At 38.9% G+C, this 24,265-nt stretch overlaps 1 protein-coding gene across 3 annotated transcripts in view; it reads right to left on the bottom strand.

Moving 5' to 3' along the window:
- Nucleotides 1-24,265, bottom strand: part of gpm6bb (glycoprotein M6Bb) — a 48,326-nt gene that overhangs the window by 18,002 nt on the left and 6,059 nt on the right. For 2 of the 3 annotated variants that reach the window (XM_049485292.1, XM_007227701.4), the window contains exon 1: nt 5,231-5,505. The exons of the other annotated variant lie outside the window; for it this stretch is intronic. In XM_049485292.1, the coding sequence (XP_049341249.1) occupies nt 5,231-5,279 (49 nt within the window). In that variant the 5' untranslated portion in view covers nt 5,280-5,505. Of the gene's footprint in view, nt 1-5,230; nt 5,506-24,265 lie in introns of those variants that run through there. 3 annotated transcript variants of the gene reach the window in all.

Raw genomic sequence — 24,265 nt, 5'->3', positions numbered from 1 at the left:
AGCTTTTGTCCGGCCGACACTGTTCGTTCCCGAGGCTGGTGAATAGTGGTTACTATGGCAACGAGTTTAAATCACAGTGGAGTCTCTCTCTCTCTCTCACACACACTTAAACACACACACACTTAAACACACACATTCAGTGGATGAGTGGATTGGTAAGCTGGATGCTCAGAGGGCGGCGCTGGGGTTGCAGTTCCATTACTGCCTGTGTTGTGTTGTGTTGTGTTTTGATCTCAGGGGAAATCTGCAGGCTGCGTCTGAACGCTGTTGAGGTAATGAGTTTTGGAAGCGTTACAGTGATGGAGAACGCTGGACTCGGGTCACGGGGTCGATGTGTTCCCCTACATCCAGCTATACATACACTCTCACCATTCAATTACATACAAACACACAAATCCTGATACACTAATACACACAACATACCACAGTAAAACACCACAATTAAAGCATCTGAGTTTCTAATAAAGTGGCCAGAGTGAGTGGACGCACTGGGTAGGTGTTTCTAATAAAGTGGCCAAACAATAGAACCACATGGTAGGTGTTTCTAATAAAGGGGCCAGAGTTATTGGAAGCACAAGGTAGGGTTTCTTTATGTTTCTAATAAAGGTAAAGTGTTTCTAATAAACTGGCCAGAATGAGTAGAAGCTCAAGGTAGGTGTTTCTAATAAAGTGGCCATACAGTAGAAGCTCAAGGTAGGTATATTTAATAAAGTGACCAAAGTGTGTGGAAGCACAAGGTTCTGAAGGTGTTTCTAATAAAGAGGCCAACAGAAAAAGCACAAAGTAGGTGTTTCTAATAAAGTGTCCAGGGTGTAGAACCACAAGGTAGTTGTTTCTAATAAAGTGGCCAAACAGTAGAACCATAAGGTAGGTGTTTCTAATAAAGTGGCCAAACAGTAGAAGCTAAAGGTAGGTGTTTCTAATAAAATGGCCAGAGTAAATGGATGCATAAGGGAGGTTTTTCTAATAAAGTAGCCAACAAGTGGAATCATAGGGTAGTAGCGTTTCTAATAAAGTGGCCAAACAGTAGAAGCTAAAGGTAAGTGTTTCTAATAAAGCGCCTGTGCTTCCACTCACTCTGGCCACTTTATTAGAAACACCTACTTTGAGCTTCTGCTGTTTGGTCATTTTATGAGAAACATTGGAAGCACAAAGTAAGTGTTTCTAATAAAGTGACCAACAAGTGGAATCATAAGGTAGGTGTTTCTAATAAAGTGGCCAGCCAATATAGGTGTTTCTAATAAAGTGGCCAGAGAGTAGAACCACAAGGTAAGTGTTTCCAATAAAGTGGCCAGTGAATGGATGTACAAGGTAAGGGGTTTCTAATAAAGTGGCCAGCCAATATAGGTGTTTCTAATAAAATGGCCAAATAGTAGAAGTTCAAGGTAGGTGTTTCTAATAAAGTGGCCAGAGAGTAGAACTACAACTGGTCTAACGTAGCTTTACACACTGCACTCACTCACTGTCCACTTTACTACAATTATAGAACACCCACATCTAGGCCTGTTAGTATAATGTTTATAAATGTATTTTTGTAAGACTACTATTTATTTGTTTTTTTTATGTAGTGCAGTGTACAAAAAACAAGTTTTCATTGATTTGTTTAATTTTGCAAGGATTATACCATCAGATTTGTATTACAAGATACGAAAATGGATAAATCTGAAAATCGAGACAAGATTTTCCATTCATCCGTATGTATATTGGTATAAACAGGCTTTATTTATTTGAGATTTATTAAAAAAAATAATAATATTGCATTTAAATATGTGGCTAAGTTTATTTTCCATTTAAGTTTAATTGTTTAATTGTGTGCTACCACTATAATCAAGATCGCTGGTTTGAATCCTGGTCATGCAGCTTCCCAAAGTCATTGAAATTAAAATACCAAGAGTGTGCAGACCTGTCGTCAAAGATAAATGTGCTGCTTAGAAGAATCTAAAGTATAAAATATATTCTGATTTATTATTAAAAATATGTAAAACATCATAAAATAAAAAAACACATAGAATGAGAAGAGGTGTGTCCGAACTTTTGACTGGTACTGTTTTTATGTTTTTTTCCCTCCAGCTAATGACTTTCACATGCTTTCATGCTGCGATAGAGAGCTGAAGTATACAGAAAGAAAAGAGAGAGAGAAAGAGTAAATTAGGTTGAGCAGCTGCACTGGAGAGATGCCACGCTGGTACTGTTTTATAAGTGTGAGTCACAGAGCTCAGCCCAAAACCATTTATTTAAAATTAGACATGTTTACTAACTTTTGCTCTTTTTCTCCACTGGTAGTTCTAAGTCTGTATGATGCCAAGAGTTCTGCAAATGTTCTGAAAATTATCTCTCAATTAGGAGTGCACCATATCGTATCGTATCGTACCATATTATACCCTGCAATATGGTGCCATATCACCCACCCCTAATTCTCACATCAGGGTACTATCTTTTTACTGTTTACTGTACTCTAGAGACTAGAGATTATATCTGTCCAGTATCATTCATTTTACTTACTTAATCCTGGATATATGGAGATATTTGGAGTGCATTATTATTATTATTATTATTATTATTATTATTAGTATCATGACATTCTGGATCATTGACTTCTGTTACAAATAAATTCTTGAAAAAAAAAAATATTGTATATTTTAATATCTCATTTGGGTGTGCCATATTACATCATATGCAATAATAAAAGTAAATTTTCATTTTGTTGCAGTAGAGTATTCTTTATTTTTTTCTAAGTTTTCAGTTTTTTGTCATATCACCTTGAGTATTGTTATCACAAAAATACCATTAAATATCATGATGTTATTTTAGGGCCATATCACCCACCTCTACTGACCACCAACAACTTTGTCCAGCTCACACTTCTGGAGGTTCTTCAGGACACGTCGCCCAAACCGGCTCACCACAGGCCAGCTTCTGGCCCACAATGCACCAGCAGCACTACACCCACCCTCAGCCAAACTCCTGCTGACCCACACACACACACACACTAACACACACACACACAGCTGTGATGCTCCATCCGTTCCCACCTCTGCTCCATCACCACTGCCAGAACCTCAGTGTGTAAAACCAGATGGAGCTCTGTCTATCTCTCATCCTCTCTCTCTCTCTCTCTCTCTCTCACACACACACACACACACTTATATCATGCAGTTTAGGAATGCAATCTCTTTGCTGTTTCTCTATCAATATGCTTAGACGTTCATTTCGTTGCTGTCCAATGAAAACCAAGTATCTCCAACATAGCAGCTTTACAGGAGAGAGAAAAAACCTTCTAAACTTTGAATGGAAGTCAATGTAAAAAGAGTTTAGTTCAGGCAATTTCGACTTATTTTTCTATTGGTCCGTTTATCGAGAAATTTGGCACAGTGTAGAGGACAGTTTGTGGGTTAAAATTATGTGGTAACCTAAAAATAGACAAAAAAATAATGGAGCCTTCTGTGTGATAGGTCGGGTTAGAATTTCGCTTCACCGCGTCATAATTAATTTGCATAAATTTGTGAAAATGTCAGATACGTTTTGCTTGTCACTTTGTCGCTTCTGGCGTGTCAAGCGTCAAATTGTGCTCTGTCATAGAAAGTGTATGTTTAGAGCATACTGAAAGAACACAACAATTTTGGAACACTCTTGGAGACCGTTTACCACCATAGTTTAAAACTAAAGTATTAAAGTAAAATTACAGCATCAAACTCTGGAAGGACGCTCAGAGAATCTCTTCAGAGCACATTGGAAGAATGCTATAGTCTTAAGAGAATGCCAGAAGAACATTCACAATTTTAGAGGACACTGAAGATTGTTCACACTCTTGGAGGATGCTGGGAGAACATTTGTAGTCTTAGAAGACTCTGTGACAATATTTACACTCTTAAAAATGATTTTAACGCTATTTAATTTAATATTTGATATTTATACAGTATGTCATTAAAGTATACACTACAGATTAAAAAAAAACACCCATACGTCCACAAAAACAAAAGTAAAGGCTGTCTAAATTACTATAAGCTGGATCTCCACAGAGAAGAACAAAGGGAGGTGAAATAAAGGTGTGATACAGAGTGTATTGTACGTGTGTGTGTGTGTACGTGTGTGTGTGTAGATGCAGGCTAGACTCATTTGTCACAGTCTGTCTGGGTGTGTGTGGGGGGGCGTCTTGCTGTTTTATTAACCCAATGCCGCTTTGCTGCCATCAGCACTATTCTCTCACTCTCTTTCTTTTTTTCTTTCACTCTCTCTTTCACACACACCATTTTAATTGAATCTAGTCATGTTTTTTTTCAATAAAATCATGAAAAATAAAATTCAGATTGTACTGAATTAGTCTGACCTAACCTTCATACACTTCAGTCAAACCACGAAACCACGGTCCTGAATAAAGGACCAAAATTTGGTCCAGATAAAATAAATCATGATTTTTGGATAGTTTTGACTTTCCTTTAGACTAATTACAGGACGCACTAAACAATAGAAGATGAAAAAGAACCAGAGTTAAGTAGAAATCAGACTTCACTTCATGTGTACGAACACATCACTCAGCAACATGAATGTAAAAGATTATGCTGGTGATTCTATATCTACTGTATCTGTAGATTAACCCTTATTTATAAACAGAAATCAAAGAAATTTGAGGGTAATCTATTACGCTCACTCTGCTGCATAAAAAGAGTGCACACAAAAGAAGTGTCAGTGGAAGTAGAGAGTAGTACAGAGACGCAGAATTCAACACAACACCTGGAAGGACAAGACATCCTTTTTACAAGCCAACATCCAGTAAAGGGAGATGAACTTAACCATGTAGTTGATGATGACAAGATGTTAAAAAGTACATTAGTTCACTCACTAGTGAAACTCAAGTGAAAGTGGTTGGTACACCAACATGGTCCAGACTTTCAGGTGGGAAAACATCCTAACGTCAATTTAAACCAAATAAAGCACTTAAAACCCGATCAGAACCAAGCTGATGCTGCAGATTCCCCTGTGTAACTAGAACCCTCAATACCTAGAACCAAAAGTTTCCCACAAATGCTGATTCACTGAAGATATGAGAATTAAAAACAGACTAAAATTTAAAAAAGGTTCTACTTCTTTAGTTGTTCTAAAAACACAAATCCCACCTCTACACAGGTAAACACAAGCACATCGCCCAGAGCCACCTCCAGGACCTGAGTGAGACCCCCGGTCAGTGTGTGTGTGTGTGTGATGTTGTAAAGCAGCTTTGTTTCAGATGTACCTCTTTTCTCCTGGCTGAGCTCATGGCTATCCTCCGACCGAGTTTCCATAGTGAAGGAGAACACATCCACCAACAATCCCTACACCTCTCTCCCTCTCTCTCTCTTTTACTCTCTCACTCTTTCACTCCGCAGAACTCTTTTACCAACTGCCTCGTTTTTCCTTTCTCTCTCTCGCTCCCTCTCTCCGTCTTTCTTCTGCTGGACTCTCTCACTCGCTCGCTCGGTTTCTCCTTGTACGTCCAGAGAGTCGCACTTGGAATGACAATCAGGCACTGCTCTTTCAGTGTGTGTGTGTGTGTGTGTGTGTGTGTGTGGTGTGTGTGTGTGTGTGTGTGTGTGTGTGTGTGTGTGTGTGTGGTGTGTGTGTGTGTGTGTGTGTGTGTGTGGTGTGTGTGTGGTGTGTGTGTGGTGTGTGTGTGTGTGTGTGTGTGTGTGGTGTGTGTGTGGTGTGTGTGTGGTGTGTGTGTGTGTGTGTGTGTGTGTGTGTGTGTGTGTGTGTGTGTGTGTGTGTGTGGTGTGTGTGTCAGCAGCTTCACATTCCCACCCCATCACAATGCCGGCACAGACTGGGGAGGGGGGGGCATTTGACCCCCCCCCCAACTCTGAGGGTCCGAGGGGCGCCATATGTCTCCACCGCATACATTACAGCACTGACCATACACACATACACACACACACACACACACACACACACACATTACCATATGCTTATACAGATAGAGGAAAGAGAGTGAGATGGAGCGATAGATAAAAAAGAGAGTGGAGACTTATGAAGGGTAGAGAAAGAGAGAGAGAGGGACCAAAACAAAGAAAGAGAGAGAGGGAGGAAAAGAAAGAGGATGGAGAAAGAGGAACAAAAAGAAGAACAGAAAGGGAGGAAGAGAAAGAGAGACAGAGAGAAAGAGAGAGAGGGAGCAAGACAAAAAGAGAGGGGCAGAAAAGAAACAAAGAGACAGAGAGGAAGAGAGAGAGAATGAGAGAGGAGAAAAGTGGGAAAAAGATCAATATTTAGAGAGAGGAAGAGGAAAAAAGAAAGGGAGGAAGAGTGAGAGAGAGAGAGAAAGAAAGAGAAAGAGAGAGAAAAAAGAGAAAAGGGAAGGAGAAAAAGAGGGACAAAAAGTGTATGTATGAAATGTAAAAGAGAGAAAGAGAGAGAGGAGAAACGGAAAAGGGGGGATAAAGAGAGAAAAAGACAGATGAGGAAGAAGAAAGGGAAGAAGCGAGGACAAAAAGAGACAGGAAAAGATAAAGAGTGGTGGAAAGAAAGAGAAAAGAATGAAAGAGAATTGGGAAAGAAACAGAGTGGAAGACAAAAAAGGGAAACTGGAAAGAGATGGAAAGACAGAAAGAACTAAAGAGAAACAGAGGGAAAGGGAGAGAGGGATGGAGGGAGGAAGAGAGTGATTATACACTTTAACTCCAGATCAGTTAGTGATGGTGGCGTTCTGCTCTAGTGGGGGTTCTCACGGAACCAGGAGACCACAAATGAACAGGGGTGTGTGTGTGTGTGTGTGTGTGTAAGTGTGTGTGTGTGTGTGAGTGTGTGTGTGTGTGTGTGTGTGAGGGGGGGGGGTGATTTGGGTCTACATAAAACCACTTGAGCAAATCTGCAAGCTTTTAACTCCACCACCAAAACACTGTAAAACCAGCAGAAACATTCCAGCACTGTCATGTCACGCTTACACACACACACACACACACACACACACAAACACACACACACACACACACACACACACACACACACACACACACACACACACACACACAGCTGATGGACAGTGGTGTGGCTGTGAGGTCGAGTTCTCAGTAAACGAGGGGGTGATTTGTGGTCGTCACGCTGAACTTTAGTTCATTACCAAATTACCATAGAACTGAAACTCCGAGAGACGAGCAGGAAGTCCCTGCTGAACTGACCAATCACACAAAACTCCGCCCCCCCATCCTCACTTAACCATAGGATCCCATTTAAAACCCATTAACAATAACTATTAACTGAGTATAAGTGACTATAATCCTTAAAAAAGTGTGATTAATCACAAATAAATACTAATATTAATGCAATTCATTACGACTAACTGCAAAAAGAATAAGTAAATGCAAACAACTACTAGAAATATGTGATTAATCATGATAAATTGCAGAAGAGAATGCTATTAATCATGATTAACAAAACAAAGTAATGTGATTAATTAGAACTTAATGCACAACATAAAAAATGCAAAAAAAAAATCACCCACTGAAAAATCAACCACAGAAAAACTATTTTGCAAACAACAGGTCATTGTTGCCCTTTCTACATATGTGTTATAACAGATTATTAATTATTTTAAGGCATTTACAAACCTAATTAGTAACAATTAATAAACTAATTGTAAACCATTTATAAACCGTTTATAAAGGTAGTTTTATTTTAAAGTGGTACCCGTGATCTTTTAATTTTAGGGCCATATCGCCCACCCTTGTAGCCCAAACACAAATCATAATCAACCACAAAAATGCCACAAAAACAACACACATCATCATAGTTAAAAACTTTAACCCTAAAATCTTTCTGCAGTTTAAAACCACATATTATAAAGCCAAACTCCTCCCCTGGCAAGCTTTAGGATTGCTCTCAGGAGCTGACCCCAGAACAGTCCAACAGCCCTCTCTAAGACTTTCCCATGGAGTCTGGAAGTGCTGCAGCCTGAGGACAGCTGCTGATGCTGGAGGGTGGCGACGGGCAATGGGGGGGAGCTGTGGGGTGGGATCATGGTGTTAATGTGGGGGGGGGGGGGGGGGGGTTATTGTGTGCAGGGCATTGTGGGCCAGGGCTAAGGCTCAATAGCTTGCTAGCACTCACTCACCCGGAAGACCTGAAGACAGCTCTCCATACAAACCAGGGAAGTTCTCATGAACCAAGTGGATTTCAAGTACTCTCTTACTCTTTCTCTCTCTCTCTCTCTCTCTCTCTCTCACACACACACACACACTCTCTCACACACAAACACAAACACTCGGTCACCTCCTTCAGCTATTCCTAAAAACAGAGCCAAATAAAGAGAGGGTGCAGGATGGTGCTGAAAAACTAAAAAAAAAATAAAAAAAGCTTTTAAATGTACATTCCAGCAACAGAATCTGAATTCTACAGTGAAACTCCAGTGAATTCTAGGAATTTTACACACAAATCAGTCTTAAAACACACTTATTCATGAGAATATGAACTGATATAGTACAGAGAAATAGAGAAATACGCCCAATTGGTTCTAATGGAACCAGTTTAACTACAGAAAATATCCAGTTCATATCTCAACCTAACAGCACTTTAGGCAGTTAAGTAGTAAAGTGAGCTACTGATTATGCTGACGAGCTTCTTTAAGCTTTAGTCGTTTAGTTATTAACTAAACATAACCATATATTATAAAACAATATACTAAATTATGACTGCACGATACTGCAGAAACACTGACATTTTGATATTTTTATATCTGCGCTGAATTTTTTTATATGTAACAGCAAAAATATCATGATGTGTATGATTTGTGACATTTGTGCAGCTCTATACAAATCATCACCAATTCATTCATTAATCAAAGAGTATATCTATGTCAGGCTTATGACTCTTATCTGTGAATACCCTATTTAGTTGTGCTTAAAGCACATGCTCGCTGTTTCTAGCATATCTATTGATATTTGCTATTGATTTGACCTACAGTACCACAGCACTGCTCCATTACGCTCCAGCAGCTCCTGCACTGACCTATTAAACACAATAAAACAACAACAACAACATGCCAAACACTACTAACTGTCATCTAACTGTAATCAACTTTATACCCTGTTCTATAACTCTGTAATAAGCTCTAATCCCAACCAGAGACGCTTCATATTCATCACACTGATCACTGTGTCTTGAGCAGAATGTTGAGCAGAAATTATAGACACGTAAACCACACTAAATGTACTGTATTCTTAAAGAATACAGTATTTTTCTAATGAAAAAGTGCACCTAACAGTCCACCACTATTCCATACGGGTTCCACTGGTATCCAACTGGCTGCACACCAGAACTAAACACACACAAAAACTAGCGATGCCACGCTAGAGAATCTCTATAGAGGAGAATACGCACTTAAAGTGAGTCCAGCATGAACGGCTTCATATGAAGCAACTGAGCAAAATCAGTTTATAAATGTCTGATATGTTTTATACTGGAATGTGCACTTACTTTGAACTTCAGTAATAAGTCTTTTTATTAACATGTTCTACCTGTATCTCCAAGATCAGCTCGTCAACCAATCAGCTCACACTAGCAGTAATGCTAGTGCTGTATAGAGTAAAACCTGTTTTCTGTGGAAAAACTGAAATATACAGACATACTAAGTATACTAAGTACTAATTTAATACTAAGTACTAAGTATTAAATACTAAAAACAAGTAGTTAATTAATATTTTTTTTATTTAAAGTTTTAGCTTTTAGCTCCATTTACCCCATTCATAGAGGACACACTCGCGACTCCCTCTAGAGTTTAACAGTCATTTACTGAAATAACAGGCGAACAAAAGAAATGGTTAGACTTTCCAGAAACAGCTCTGGTAATGCAGGGGGTGCATTTTGGACCCGTGGTTCTCTCTTTCTCAGTAATTCCATTAACTGTATGTAGCCACTGCTTCTAAATCCCAGTTACCGACTGGGTCAGATATCTAGCATGCCAAATATTGGCCAGGTGTCCGCAACTGGGCTGAAATGAACTGGTCTTGTTGAGACACCTTCAGAAATCTTGTTGAATTCATGCGTCAATAGATCAGAGCTGCTGTGGCAGCACGAGGGGGTATTACAGTATTAGACAGATGGTTTTTATGTTATGGCTGATTGGTGTGGAAATCTTCAGTGCAGAGTTCGTGCAGTAGCACTCAGCTGGAGGAGGTATAATAAGACAGTGGGGAACACAGGCCTTGGCCGACCAAACCAAAAACACAATTACTCTCTAAAACCCCTGTTATTATCCCAGAGGGGGAAATCAGAGCTGATTAGAAGCGGATGAGCTCTCCAGAGACGCAAGAATTTCACAAACGTTAGAGGCCTTTTCTTCATTTTTGGACTTAAAGTTGGACTCGAAGCATTAAAGCTTTCAGAGCAGACAAATGATTCCCTACTGTATTAAATCTGCGCTGGATTAACTGTAGATACCAGAGAAACAGAAGAAACACTGGCAGGACAACCGCAGCTCATCTTCATCATCATCATCATCATCATCATCACCACACATATCTGAGAAAATAGGCTGTATTTGGGTTTGTTACATAATCAACATTCTTTATGAACTGCTTTCCTTTAAATAGATCAGCCAATCACAGACGATTCAGAAAAAAGAACTTGAACTGTTTTGGAAAAAGTGTTGATTTTGATTAAGAATAAGCCAGTAGAGACTTTCTGTGAAATCTTTCTGTGTAACATATGGTTCACACATCACTGATATCCTTTTTTAGCAATATTTTATCTAAAAAAACAAACTTTTGTCAAAATTTCTCTTTTATGGGGTTTTTTATCCTCGGTGATTTTATTCCCGTCCAGAACGATCATGTGCGTGTTTTTCTCAGACGTCCTCTGAGAAAATTACAGGCTGAATTATCTACTGTTTTTCTCTGAACTCCTTGCTCCTCCGGTAATTTTAGTCCCATCTGGATGCACATCTGTGAGTTTCTGAGTTTTTAATAAAATAGCTATTTGTCCACTGCTGCGCACTGTAATTACACTTTGGGCGTGCCACAGTTTCCACAGAGATCCACGTTAAAAACACAACAGCGAGTGGAAATGGAGGAGCTACTGAACAACACAATGTCACGTGTTCGAGAAAACCTAAAAAAAAAAAAAAAAAATCACTGCTCCTTCTTTTTTTGTTCAATTGCAGTCTGGATGCAGGAGTTTTATCACTGAGTAGAAGTGTGAAACATTTTTTGGGAGCATCAGCTAAAAGTGCTGTATTTGGGAGTGCTGTGGGTAAACAGTTATCATGCTACTTATCATGTTTCTCCTTCTTTTGAGCTCAGAGGTGTTTATCTGTGGACAGCATCCCCCTTAACCCACAAAAAGTTATAGATTAGTTAAAATTTACGTTTTAATCTGCATGCTGACCCACTTTTACACATCCTGCCCGATTTCAGCTCGTTGGCACAGAGTTTCCCCCTTAACTGCGCCAGTGGTAGACCATCACCCCTGAGTCAGCGCTGCTGTAATTGCATGTTTGTCTTGCTGGTTTTTTAAGGTTTGGAAGAAGTTCTGGTCTCTGAGGTTCCTGGCGGTTGCTGGTTGCCCTCTCATGTAACTTCACGCCATCCTGATCGGCACCATGGAACGGTCTGCGGTGAGAGCCAGTAGAGACATCGGCAACCCGAGACTAAATATTCCAGACTGAAGCCGTTTATCTGGGACCGAAGTTCTCAGGCAAGCTGTAGAACCGTGTCCAGATCTCCTGTGGGGAGCTGTTTGGGTTCTGACAGTCTGGATTAGTCAGAAATGCTGATATGGGTCAAAATATCTTGAATTACAGTCAATTTTTACTAGTTTACAGACAGAAAACTCTACATTTCGTACTGTTGTTTCATGCCTGACTCTAAAGACCCTGAATATAAGCTTTCTCCCCATTCACTCTCAGCACTGAACCTGAGAGGACGCCTGTGACACTGCCTGCTGAATATTCATCAGGACCAACAGCTGCCCTATTGAACCCATTCAGAGAGAAGTAGAACAGAAGACGAGTGGAGTGAGAGAGGGAGTAACTGAGGGACGGGCTCTTTATCCTCTCAGAACGTGTGAACGCACTCAGACCGGAGTCACACTCTCCGACACCAACGCTTCACTACCTCTTGTTTTGAGCTCGGGCTGATTAAACAGATTCTGAAAATATTCTTCAATTGATTTCACTAAAATTAATAAAATTTCCCTATAAAATGCCCAACTATTTCCTAACTTCACTACATTATCACTTATTTGTTGATTGTAACCCCTTATTAATGTGCTTAAGATAACATAAAACAATGCTAATTGTTACTAAATTGTTCCCAAAAAAGAAAATCCAGAAATTAGCGGTTGATCTGCAGAGTTAAAGCTGTTAACTAAAAAAAATAAAAAATAAGAAACTAGATCTCACTTTTGCTACAATTTTAACATTTTGACAATAAATCACAAAATATTTCAAAATTGTGACGAATTTCTAATTTAAGTAAAATTCTACTAAAATTTTCCTTAAAAATGTTACTTTTTACCAAAATTCTCACTTATGTTTTCACAACTGGATCAAAATGTACAAATTAGTTTATGTAAAAAATCATAAACTAGAAATATTACTTTTACTAAAATATTTTAATTTTGACATTTTTTACTATTTAATTTTCACAATAGTACACATTTAAAAAAAGTTGTAAATTCTGCTTCGTCTTTTTTACCAATAAACACAAACTTCACTAAAATTTTCATGTAATTAAAAAAAAAAAAATAACAAAAATCCCCATCTGGTAAATTCATTCAATCTTGATTTTTTTTAAGTCTATAAACTTTTACCAGATAGTTGTGAATTCCACAAGTTATGTTGTGCTAAAGTGTCAACAGCTAGTTTTTATTTTTTAATTACAATTTCAATAGACAGTGATATTTTATAATATTTTATAATAAATTAAACGAAAGTGCAAAATCTAGTTTTCAATTCCACTTTTTTTTGTGGAATTAAAATAGTTACTTACGTAAATGTAATTTTATTTGCTTTTTTTTTTTTCCTTTCTACTAAAATTACAGAAGTCTGATGCTAATGATGGAGTTAATTGAATTACTCTGGTTTAGTAGGAGCGGTGGGGGTCAGTGTTTGAGAGCAGATCGCAGTCTGAAGCAGCAGCTGATCGTTCTGCAGGAGGTCAGACGCCCACATCAGCTGCACCTTTCAGGAAAGTCCCCGACCTCTGACCCCAATTCTTCTGGGTTCTCAGCGAGATCTGGAGATCTGGAGATCTGGAACCGTAACAAAGCCTCCCGGCTGAAGTGTGTGGAGCAGGAACAATAGCGCCGCCCGTAGGTGAGCTCCAGCGGGCCCAGCGTCCAGCTGTGAGGGACAGTTCCCCGCTGACAGACTGGCAGCTGAAGAGCAGAAACTTATTCTGGGCCAAACGCCTCGAATTTAATCATTTCCACACTGCGGACCTGAACCGGGTCTGAGCCCGGAACAACGTCACTGCTGGAGGAGGAATTTCTGAGATTCCTGAAGAAGAATCTGCAACAACATCTGGAACCAAAACGATCATCTGACCGGAATAACGGAATAATCTACTGGATCAAATCAAACATTCCCAAAGTTCCTTAAACTCTGTTTTTTACTGTTTTTAGCAAAAGATTCTCATTTTCCATTATATATCTACTAGATACAGATTATATCTGTCCAGTATCATTTATTTTACTTTAATCCTGGATATATGGAGATATTTGGAGTGCATTATTATTAGTAGTAGTATCATGACTAGATTCTGGATCATTGACTTTTACTGTTACAAATCTGATAAAATTCTTGTATTTTTTTTAAATATCTCAGTTAGGGGTGTGCCATATCATATAATTTCATATGCAGTAATAAAATTTAGTTTTTATTTTGTTGCATTCTTGAAATATATATATATATTTTTTTAATTCAGAGTATCGCCATCACGAAAATACCATGAAAAATCGTGATATCATTTTAGGGTTATATCGCCCATCCCTAGCCCTAAGGCTCCGGGATGCTCAAGCAGATGGGTTCTCAGTTAAGAGAAGATTTCTTCAGTTTTACACTGGAGCTTTGAGGCTAACTATGCTAAAAAGAAGTGAATGCTTATATCTAAGCTTATAAATAATATATAGTCCCACAAACAATTGCAATAGACTACATAATTGTCATTTTAAGTCCATAATAGCACAATAATGCAAGTACAAATTACTTGCAATGAACTATTTGTAATTGCCCTATTTTTTAGACTATAAGCTGCACTTAAAATCCTTTAATTTTCTCAAAAATCATCAGAGCTCCTTATAATCCGGTGCTCCTTATGTATGAATTCTACCAGTCAGGTATTAAAGGAGCAGTAAAGCCATTCCGCTGAAGTACAGAGTTATAACGGTTATAAGAGTTTCAGTGAAGTTTCTCCAGCACTAAGGCTGGAGCAGCTTTAGCTTTAGCTGCTAATTAATCCAAATAAACTGTTTTAGGATTAACATCCAGCTCGTTAGACTTTGACGAAGCCTCTGCTGTCTTTTGCACCATTTAAGGTGGAACGGGTAAAAGTTACCTCGCCAGCTAGCTACTGAAACAAACTACTAGTGTTTTTTAATGCTTATTATGAAGAAAATGGCCATGAAACATTGAATCTGCTCATTAATTAAACTGCACATATGATAATTTAAAGGTATGAGCATGTCCACAAGCTGTCATATTTAAAATAGTCCAAAACAATAGCATAAAGATGGATGCTGGTGCAGGACGGGCAGCTCGGCTCTGCAGTGTTTAAGAGGGAAACTGTGAATCACTGGTTTTGGCTCCTGAGCTCATGATTCATACTGGAGCTTTCAACACTGCTGCTCTAATTGGGCTCTGACCCCATCCCGCTCTGGTTCTCTCTCTGAGCAACAGGCACGCATTAACTCAGCCGCCGTGTTCTCACTGAGCATGCTTACATGTGCATTAATAAAATATATTAAATATATACACAAATAAAAATGAATAACAGTACTTTTGATTAGATACCACTGTGTGATGCTTCATTCAGAACCTACCATTTTAACCTCAGCATCAACTGGAAATGGCTAATCGGCTGTGGGCCAAATAGGTGGAGCTAAACTGCTGTAAATTGGTTTAGTGTAAAATAAGTGTGTGCCAATATAGCCAAGTTATTTACTATCCAATCCCACCAGTAAATCTATATGTCTTTTGAATTTTACATGGAAAGATAGGTCTATTTTATATAGGAAGACAGGTCCAAACATATACTAAACATATAATGTATTTTTCACAGTATAAGCGTATCTATTCTATCAATACATGTCTATTTTCTGGTCAGTTTTTATACACAAGGCGCACTGGATCATAAAGCACACTTTAAGAGACACTATAAAGAACTTTTAATTCAGCAGGTCTCGCTGCTTGAGGTGGCTAACTAAGTTTAGTAAAGCTAAGCTAAATAAACAAAACTGTAATAAAAAACCTTTCTTTTGACGTCAAACAAGTGCTGGATGTTAATCTACACAGATTTCTCTCCTGAACACTGTTTATTTGGGTGAGTAAAGCGCTTTAGTTTATTTACAGTAAGATTAGATTCCTTCATTTCTCCAGCACTAGCATTTCTCCAGCATTAGCAGCTAACAGCTAGAGGTTAGTGACTAATGCCACCTGACGGTAAGCCAGGGCACTATCATCTAGCGGTTCGTCCCATATAGCTTGTTTTTACACAGTTAACACGCAGAATACAGTCTGATAATACTCACCTCTGAATGTCGAAAGAGCTAGCGCTTAGCATGGTTAGCGACTAATGCTAATACTGCTGGAGAAACTTCACTACAACTCCTGTATAACTCTGTACTTCAGTGAAGTGTCTTTACTGCTCCTTAAAACCTGACTGATAGAATTCATACATAAGGAGCACCGGATTATAAGGCGCACTATACATTTTATTATAAGGAAAATTAGTTTAAGCACGCCTTATAGTGCAAAAAAATATGGTAGCTTTTCTTTGCAGACTACTTTTTGCTACACAACACCCTGCATGCATTCCTTCACCACTTTAAACATGATTAACGTTTATGTGATTTAAAAAACATGTTTTAATTCTAAAATATTCTCAACAATATGATACAGCAATCTCAGGCATCAGGCACAGTATACATGACCATATGCTGTAATAATAAAGTACGGAGTGTTCACACCAATCCCTCCATCAGTGACTCACATGCCTCATTCTCACAACTAAACTGTTAATGCAGAGAATTTAGAAAAAACTGGAGGAATTCCACTTTAAGCTGATAGACGTAGCGATAATACAGTAATAATTGACTGTATTCAGTTTCAGTGAGACTTTAGTTGAGACTTGGCCGCCTGGTGGGATCAATGTTTAATCAGAAGGCAGCAGTTCGTCTCCTGGGGTTTCTGTTTCTCAGCACTGAGCAATTAGCGAGATACAGGAGATACTTTACATGAGTCTCGAAACAGAACTGCAGCTTTTATTCAGGTTCCCAGTCCAGAAGGATCTTTCTGAACATGCAGACATGCAGGATATCATGTTTCACCAGCTGTCGACCCATCCGGAGAGAAAGTCCTGCTAAAAGTCCTGCAGGACCACAAACCGTAGCGGTGTGACCGGAACAGATCCCATGCTGCCCCAATCACAGGAGAACCAGACGAGGGTGAATCACAGACGGGTTATATAAATGTCCTTAAAGGAACACTTTAACAGATCAACAGATCAGAAAAAAAAATATATATATAAATATCAGATGAACATGACTGATCTCTGGTATCTGATTCAATTAATCAAAGGGCTGGGCGATACGGCTCTAAAATAATATCACAATATTTTTTGGTATTTTTCACGATAACAATACTCTTTGTGATATGACAAAACACTGAATTAAAAAAATAATAATAATTTCGAGAATACACTACTGCAACAAAATGAAAATAAAAATTTATTACTGCATCACTGCACCTTTGGCCTTTAGTGATGCTGCTTTTTGCCACTAAGCTCCAAAATGTTGGCAAAAACCTATTTGTTCAGTCTGGGGCTTTGATGTAGTGCTTATAACATTTAATTTGTTCTATTTTGTATTAAATTATTAATTCTATATTTTTTCTCGCTTTTCCTTCTTCTAATTTATTTTATTTTATTTCGTCAATCACCTGTAAAGTAAGTACCTTGAATTTCAGTCTTAGTTGTCTGAAAGGTGCTATATATATATAATATCTGATTGATTAATTGATTGATTAATTGATGATATGATTGATTGATGATACAATGTAATATGGCACAACCCTGAGACAACTGAGATATTAAAAAAAAAGAATTTTATCAGATTTGTAACAGAAGTCAATGATCCAGAAATATTATTCATGATACTAATAATAACAATGCACTCCAAATATCTCCATATATCCAGGATTAAAGTGAAATAAATGATACTGGGCAGATATAATCTGTCTCTAGTAGATATATAATGGGAAATGAAATGAGAACAGTGTGAATATTTCTTTTGCTAAAAACAGTAAAAAAGTAGAACCCTGATGTGATAATTAGGGGTGGGTGATATTGCACCATATCTAATGTTATGTCATTTTGTTCTCAACAAATTACACAATTTATATCAGTAAAAATTCTCACTTTAAATCTTTTGTTCATTGTTTTTTTTAAACATTGTATTATTATTTTTTTATATCAGTGGTATGAAATGCTCTTTAATTAACAATAATTTTGTTTTGCACAATTATAATGGCACTATTTATTGCAACAGGCCTACATTGTGACGAGAGCTTCGTTATATTACACTTGGAGGACTTAAACTCTCACTAATCTTATCTCCATAAACACACACCCCTGGAGTCCGTGATCAATCATGCTGCTTTGATTTGATGCTGAACTGTTCCAAAGTCCACTTGCGGTATTTTAACAAGTTTCAGGAATCCCTTCCTTCAGGAAAACCCAGATCGGGACCCCGTGGCTTTCTCATAAAATAGCTCCAGCAGCTCGTCGCTAAAAGTACCAACAGATGTAAACAGAAGAGGAACCAGGAGAAGGTTCTGCATCCAGTGAACCGTCCTTATCTCCAGCCACTGACAAGATTTAAAGCCCACTCAGGATTTCCCCCCAAAGAACTCAGATGTTTCTAATCATGTTAACTCCAGCAGGGTCCGGAAAACCCTGAGCAACGTTCGGCTGGAAAATATGAACAAAATCGTATTTTCGTAACACTAGCACATAATGCAAATAGCATAAAATACAGTGCAGGTAGAGAAATTATAACAAAGACTTATAACAAAAACTTCAACAAAAGAATATCAAATTCCAGCTATAAAACACACAAAAAAACAGTGAACATGTAATGGTACAAAAATTTTATAAAATAATCTTTTAGACATCTTTTTTAATGTTTTGTGGATGAATATTCTTTTTTGTCAAATGTTTAAAATCATTCCACAGTTTTGTCCTCCTAAATTTAAGCTCTACAAAATAAAACTTTTGAAAGATGAAGATCTAAAGACTGATGAGTTGAATATTTTTGAATCTCTGCATTTGTATTTAAGTAATTTTTTAATTGCTCTGGGATATTTCCATTACGAAAATACAGAATTGAAATATAGTAATATTATACATAGATAATATTGCTGAGTGTTACTTGTAATTGTACATACACCAGTTACTCAGCTCAGGCCAATAAAATATCCCCAACCACATAACACGATATTGGAAACATTTCACATTGCAAATGTTCTTTTTTCCGGCAATATATCGCAATATTAAACAATGCAGGGCCCATGACGTCACCAGCCCCGCCCCCACCCGTGCGCTACTGTCTCACGTCCGGACCAATCAAGAGCTGAGTCAGCACCGAGCTCGCAAACCAGAGGAAAACAGCAAAACAACAGTAATCGGCCCTTTAATCAGACATTTAAATGGCTTTTTAAAAGGTTAATAAGAGCGTTTGTTTTTCTGGGATTAAAAGTGTGAATTCAGCTGTAACTGGAAATATCTGCACTGATAAACTGTGCTGCACTGAGGAGCACAGCTTTCCACACGTGCTCACGTTTACAAGCACGTGCCCAACCATGTGGATGATGGAGGCCATGCGTGTGGTTACCTCGTGTTTGCTCCTCTCCCTCCCTCTCCCCCTCACGCTTCTCAGGCAGCAACAGCCTGTCACTCATACAGACACAGAGACAGCGCTGTGTATCTACTTCTTGTGTCAAGAATCAAAACACTGCAACATGACTGCAACGTGTTTGTTTTAATCCTGCAATGTGACAATGCTTAAACGATATATCGTGCAGCCCTACATCACATCCACCCACATACCCCACCCCCACTCAAACAGTCCTTTAAGCCACGCCCCACATAAAAAGCCCCACCCACTCTTCTCAAATACACCCATTTACCCCACACTTAAACCAAACCCCTCCTCTTAGCCCCCTCATCACTCATCTCCACAGCTCTAAAGGTGTTTAAAATTCAGCGTGTGATTCTGGGCTGGTGTTTTAAGTTTAAAACTCTGCTCAGCAGCTCCAGCGTTCCCCGTGTGAGATGCAAATGAAGCCCTGAGGTGATTACCGCGCCGAGGGCTTCGGTCAGGAGGCTCCCAGGAGCCTTTTGTCTTAGTTGAGCAGCAGAGGCACAAAGAGGCGTCTGTGGGGACTGAATGTGCTCCACGGGCCCCGAGCCAGGAACCCCCTGAGCCTTCAGACCCGCTTTCAAACCACTTTAACAAACACTTTCACCCGTACGGCTCAGAAAAGCCCAGAGGACCCTGGCTGAAGGCCTTCTCTTCATCCTGCAGCAGAACCTGAAGGGCCTGTGAATGAGTGAGAGGTTCTCTTCTGTTCCTCCGTCACTCCAGTGTCTGTCTGTGTGGGAAACCCACACCCAGTATAACAACCTCAATTCAGTACATTTCATTTAAAAAGATGTAAATAATTATCAGACATTATCTTAATTAGTCTCCTTTCATTTTAGCCACAAGTAAAAATCCATCAGCCACCATATAATGCACTTATTCGATATACACCTGATATAACATGCTAGCCAAATGCTAATACATTAGCCCAGCACTTAATGTTAGCCTGTGTTCACACTAGCATGCAACAGAATGACACACGTCCGGTCATTTCCTGAGAGAGTACAAGATTTATAAATATGATTTGGTTAGGTTGGCTTTAGACTAATCGTAGAAAAGGAGGTCAAAGGTCCCTTTTACTTTCTGAACTTTTACTTCCTACTAGCACTAAGCCCACTAGACATACCATATTAACCACATCACATACTAGTGCATCTGAAACAACTTCAATATCAGAGAAAAGTTACTTTATTTCAGTAATTAAGTTAGAAATGTGAAACTCATATTATAGAGCTGTATTACACACAGAGTGATCAATTTTTCTCAGAAAATTAGATTATTATATAAGACCAATTAGTACTTTTGGCAGTGTGGGCATTGTGCCAAGTCCTGCTGGAAAATGAAAGTCCTCCACCCAGGATCCCTCAACCAACGATCCCTCCACCCAGGGCCAGGAGAAAGTAGGGCGATTCGGAAAAAATAATCGATCTGGTTTCTCTCTCTCGCCCTCATTCACACTGTCCACACACACACACACACACTCTCACACACACACACACACACACACACACACACACACACACACACTCTCACACACACACACAAACACACACACACATGGAGGGTCCTGAGTGGGCTTCTGCTATGATGTATGGAGCTTAGACTGCACTGAAGCGTGCCTCTGCCCGAGTGTGTGAGTGTGTATTAGTGTGTGTGTGTGTGTGTGAGTGTGTATTGGTGTGTGGGTGTGTGTATTGGTGAGTGTGTGTGTGTTTGTGAGTGTGTGTGTGTGTGTGTGTGTAGCGTTATTTCACTAGGACCTTCTGGAAATGTGCGAGTGGAACAAAAACAAAACATCTGACGCTGACTGACGCTTTTTTCTCCCACAAAGAGCGACATGAAACACCACCCCCCCCCCCCCCCCCCCACAGACTTGGCATCACGGCCCCCCAAACGCGACCATCTGATAAACAAACAAACACTCGCACTGTCAGTAAACAACAGAGGGACTAAACTCCGGACTGAAGCGATTCTCCAACAGCTCCTGCCAGACCTTTATTAGCTCTGCGTGCATGTGTGTTTATTTTTCAGGACTTTAAAGCGACGGTTCAGCCAATAATCAAAGAGCCTGTTCACATCTGACCACTTCACTCTAAGTGTTTAGATACAGGATTAGATTAACATACATTCCAGCTCCACTCAGGATGTCACGTCAGCGCATCCCAGTCGGACAGACATTCATTTATATTAGCCTTGCAGCCCCAGCGCTGAATGGTGAGGAAAATATATGTGCAAACCCTCAAAAAACTACTTAGATTCAAGTGTTAGCATACCTGGAGTCTTTATAGTTTGGAGGCTACGTTCACATTACAATCTTGTCGGTTCACATTCACTGTAAATGTAAGTGATCTGTATCTGTGTGTAATGTGAACGAATCTGTTCCTGAATCGTCTCACATGCTGCACATTAATACCTGTATAAACGCCTCCTTCTTCACCAACAACTAAAACCCTCATATTAGAGAGAGGAGAGACTCGTAGCTTTATAAAGGGAAATGGATGAGTTAGCAGCTCATATGTGGGGCATCTTTTGCTGGAGTGGAGAGTAAACAGCTGCTCTGAAGTTCATGCTCAGCTCCAGGAGGTGAAAAAAGGACAGGCGGTTTGCTTTTGCTGTTTTTTTTTAAGCAGCTATAGCTGCACAGCTGCACCAAGAGATGCAGTGTGAGTACGAGAGAGAAGCATGTAAGGCTAATGCTAATGCTAATGCGTAAAAGCATAAAGACGCATGAATTCCGCATGATTTGACCGTTTACATTCATGTCGCATGTTCATGGATCAGATACGTATCCGATTTAGGGCCACATATTGAAAGTGACTCTATGCTTCCATTTCTGTTTAGCTACATTAGCCTTGTGGTGAAACCTTCTATGATATATTAGCTATAGGCCTATTACCTTCACAGCTCCAGTCCAGTGCTGGTGAGGTGTTAGCTTTATTACAGCACTGATATCTATATTAGCCTCATATATTCTGGACTCTAATGATGAAGAATAAGCCTCCATTACTTGTTAGTTACTGTACATAAGGTACATGTATTTCTATGCTTATTGGTGGGGTATGTGCCTCTATTACTTTTTGGGTACATTAGACAGATAGCTAGAACCAATGCTAATTGGTTGTGTATAAGCCTTGTGTATAAGGCCCTGGCAAATAACGAAAAGGAGTTTGACTGCTGACAGAACTATCGCTTTAAGCCTTCAGAACTTCAGAGACTTCAGAGACGGTCTTCAGCCATGTGACAGTGGGACAGTTCTGTAACTGTGGGTGACCTCTGGGGGCCAACCGCGGATTTAGCCCCCAACCCCGGGCTTCTGAATAGGCCTTTAGTCAGGGAAAGGGGGGTCTATCATTTCATCTCACAATTAACAATGACCCTCTTTGTCAGGCCTGAAAATCGAAATTAAATTGACCAAATACAGACTAAAGAACTGAGCCGTGATTGAAGAGGAGAGAGATGGAGGAGCTGAATAACCAGCATGTCAGTAATATAAGAGTAAAATAAGACTCTGCTCTCATTAGCGGCGCGAAACATTGCAGCCTTTACGTTTCCAAGAGCGTCCTGCCAAGCCGTAACCGATGTGGATCTGGATTTAGAGCTCCTGCCAAATGGAAGAAAGCCCAGAGAGCAGCCAGTTATCAAAACAACTGATGATGACTCTGGCTCTGGAAACTCAAAACACAGCTCATCCTGCAGATATATGACTGTACATCCATTCATGACCTACATTTAATCATTCATTTATCTATTAGGGGTGTAACAATGAACACCTTTTAAGGATTTTGAATCGGTGAAGATTTAAATTAAGGCTGTGATTGGTTCTACAGAGCTCTAGTTTAGTTCTACGCAATAATTTCTGCTAATATTAATAAACAAAATTTCCATTAGAACAGTTTCAGCTTCAACTCCCATTACTCTCTATAAAACAATAAATCGCAAGCATGCAACCCTAGAGTTTATCAGCTCTTCAGAATCAACAACCACCCCGAACTCATTGTATTCTCATAGGTTGCGCCCAGATGCTGAGTTTTGATTACTAATAGTGATGTTAGTGTCAAAATAAGACTCTGAATTTTGTGTATATTCACAGAATTCAATGGCAAAAACAGTGAGTACAATCAGTCAATCGTGATCTTTGTAAAGCATCACCATGCAGGGCTTCTGTAATGCTCTCAGTGGCACTAAAATATAATGATCTTAAAAACTCACTTTGGACTTGATTCCTTTTGCAGTTTTATCTTTGGTCATGGTTAAATATGGTCTTCTTTGTAGGTAATTTTGTGGTTAGTGGTGTTTGTTAGCTTTGCTGATCACAAACAATGGCTGAAAATCAGCTGGTACCAATACATAACCAAAGGATATTTTGAACTTTACAACAAATAGTTCAGATTTAAAAGTAGAGGAAAGCAATATTAATGATATTTTATAGTTATCATGAATAAAAGGTTCATGCACATGTAGTGCATAAGTATGGATTTTTTAAGCACCTGCTTTTATAAAGATGAGAAAATTGATAGTGTTTCTTAGCATCATTTAGCGTAGCATTTTTTTTTTCATTATAAACTTTAAGAAAGTAACACACCACATAGAAAACAAGCAAACTGAATTTGGGGAAAAGAGAGTCGTTACGAACCTTTTTTTTTTTTTTTTTTTTTTTTACCAAACTGCTCCTTTAATAGCAAGAACAAAGTCTGTTTTAGTTTTAAAGACTAACTCAATCTCCATAATCTCCACTTGTGTTGTGTTTCACTTTTTTACATAATATGAATCAGGTTTTAGTATTTTTATACAGTAATGTATGAGAATTTTACTGGACTGATAGAAATCTCCAAAGTGACCTGGAAATAAATATCGACATATATTTTTTGTTCTCATGTAACAGGTATTGTTTTGTTGTGCAACTCCACATGTTTATACAATGGTTCAAAGTAACAAAGACTTCTCAAAATCTTAGTTTTTCAGTTTCTTTTTCATTCCCCAGTGGATCTACAATGTTATGAAAGCTCTGAAAGACTCTGCACATGGTTTTATTGTTTAATTAAGTTCATTTTTCTTGATGTTTAATTGATGTCCAACTTTGTGTACAGTGCCCAGTCTGACGTCATCTCTGCGATAGCACCGACGACACATAAGGATAAGCAAATTATACAGAACCTCGCTGTCC

The sequence above is a fragment of the Astyanax mexicanus genome, chromosome 11, assembly GCF_023375975.1.
Source record: "Astyanax mexicanus isolate ESR-SI-001 chromosome 11, AstMex3_surface, whole genome shotgun sequence".
Classification (NCBI taxonomy): Eukaryota; Metazoa; Chordata; class Actinopteri; order Characiformes; family Acestrorhamphidae; genus Astyanax; species Astyanax mexicanus.
This window is presented reverse-complemented; position numbering and strand designations above follow the sequence as displayed.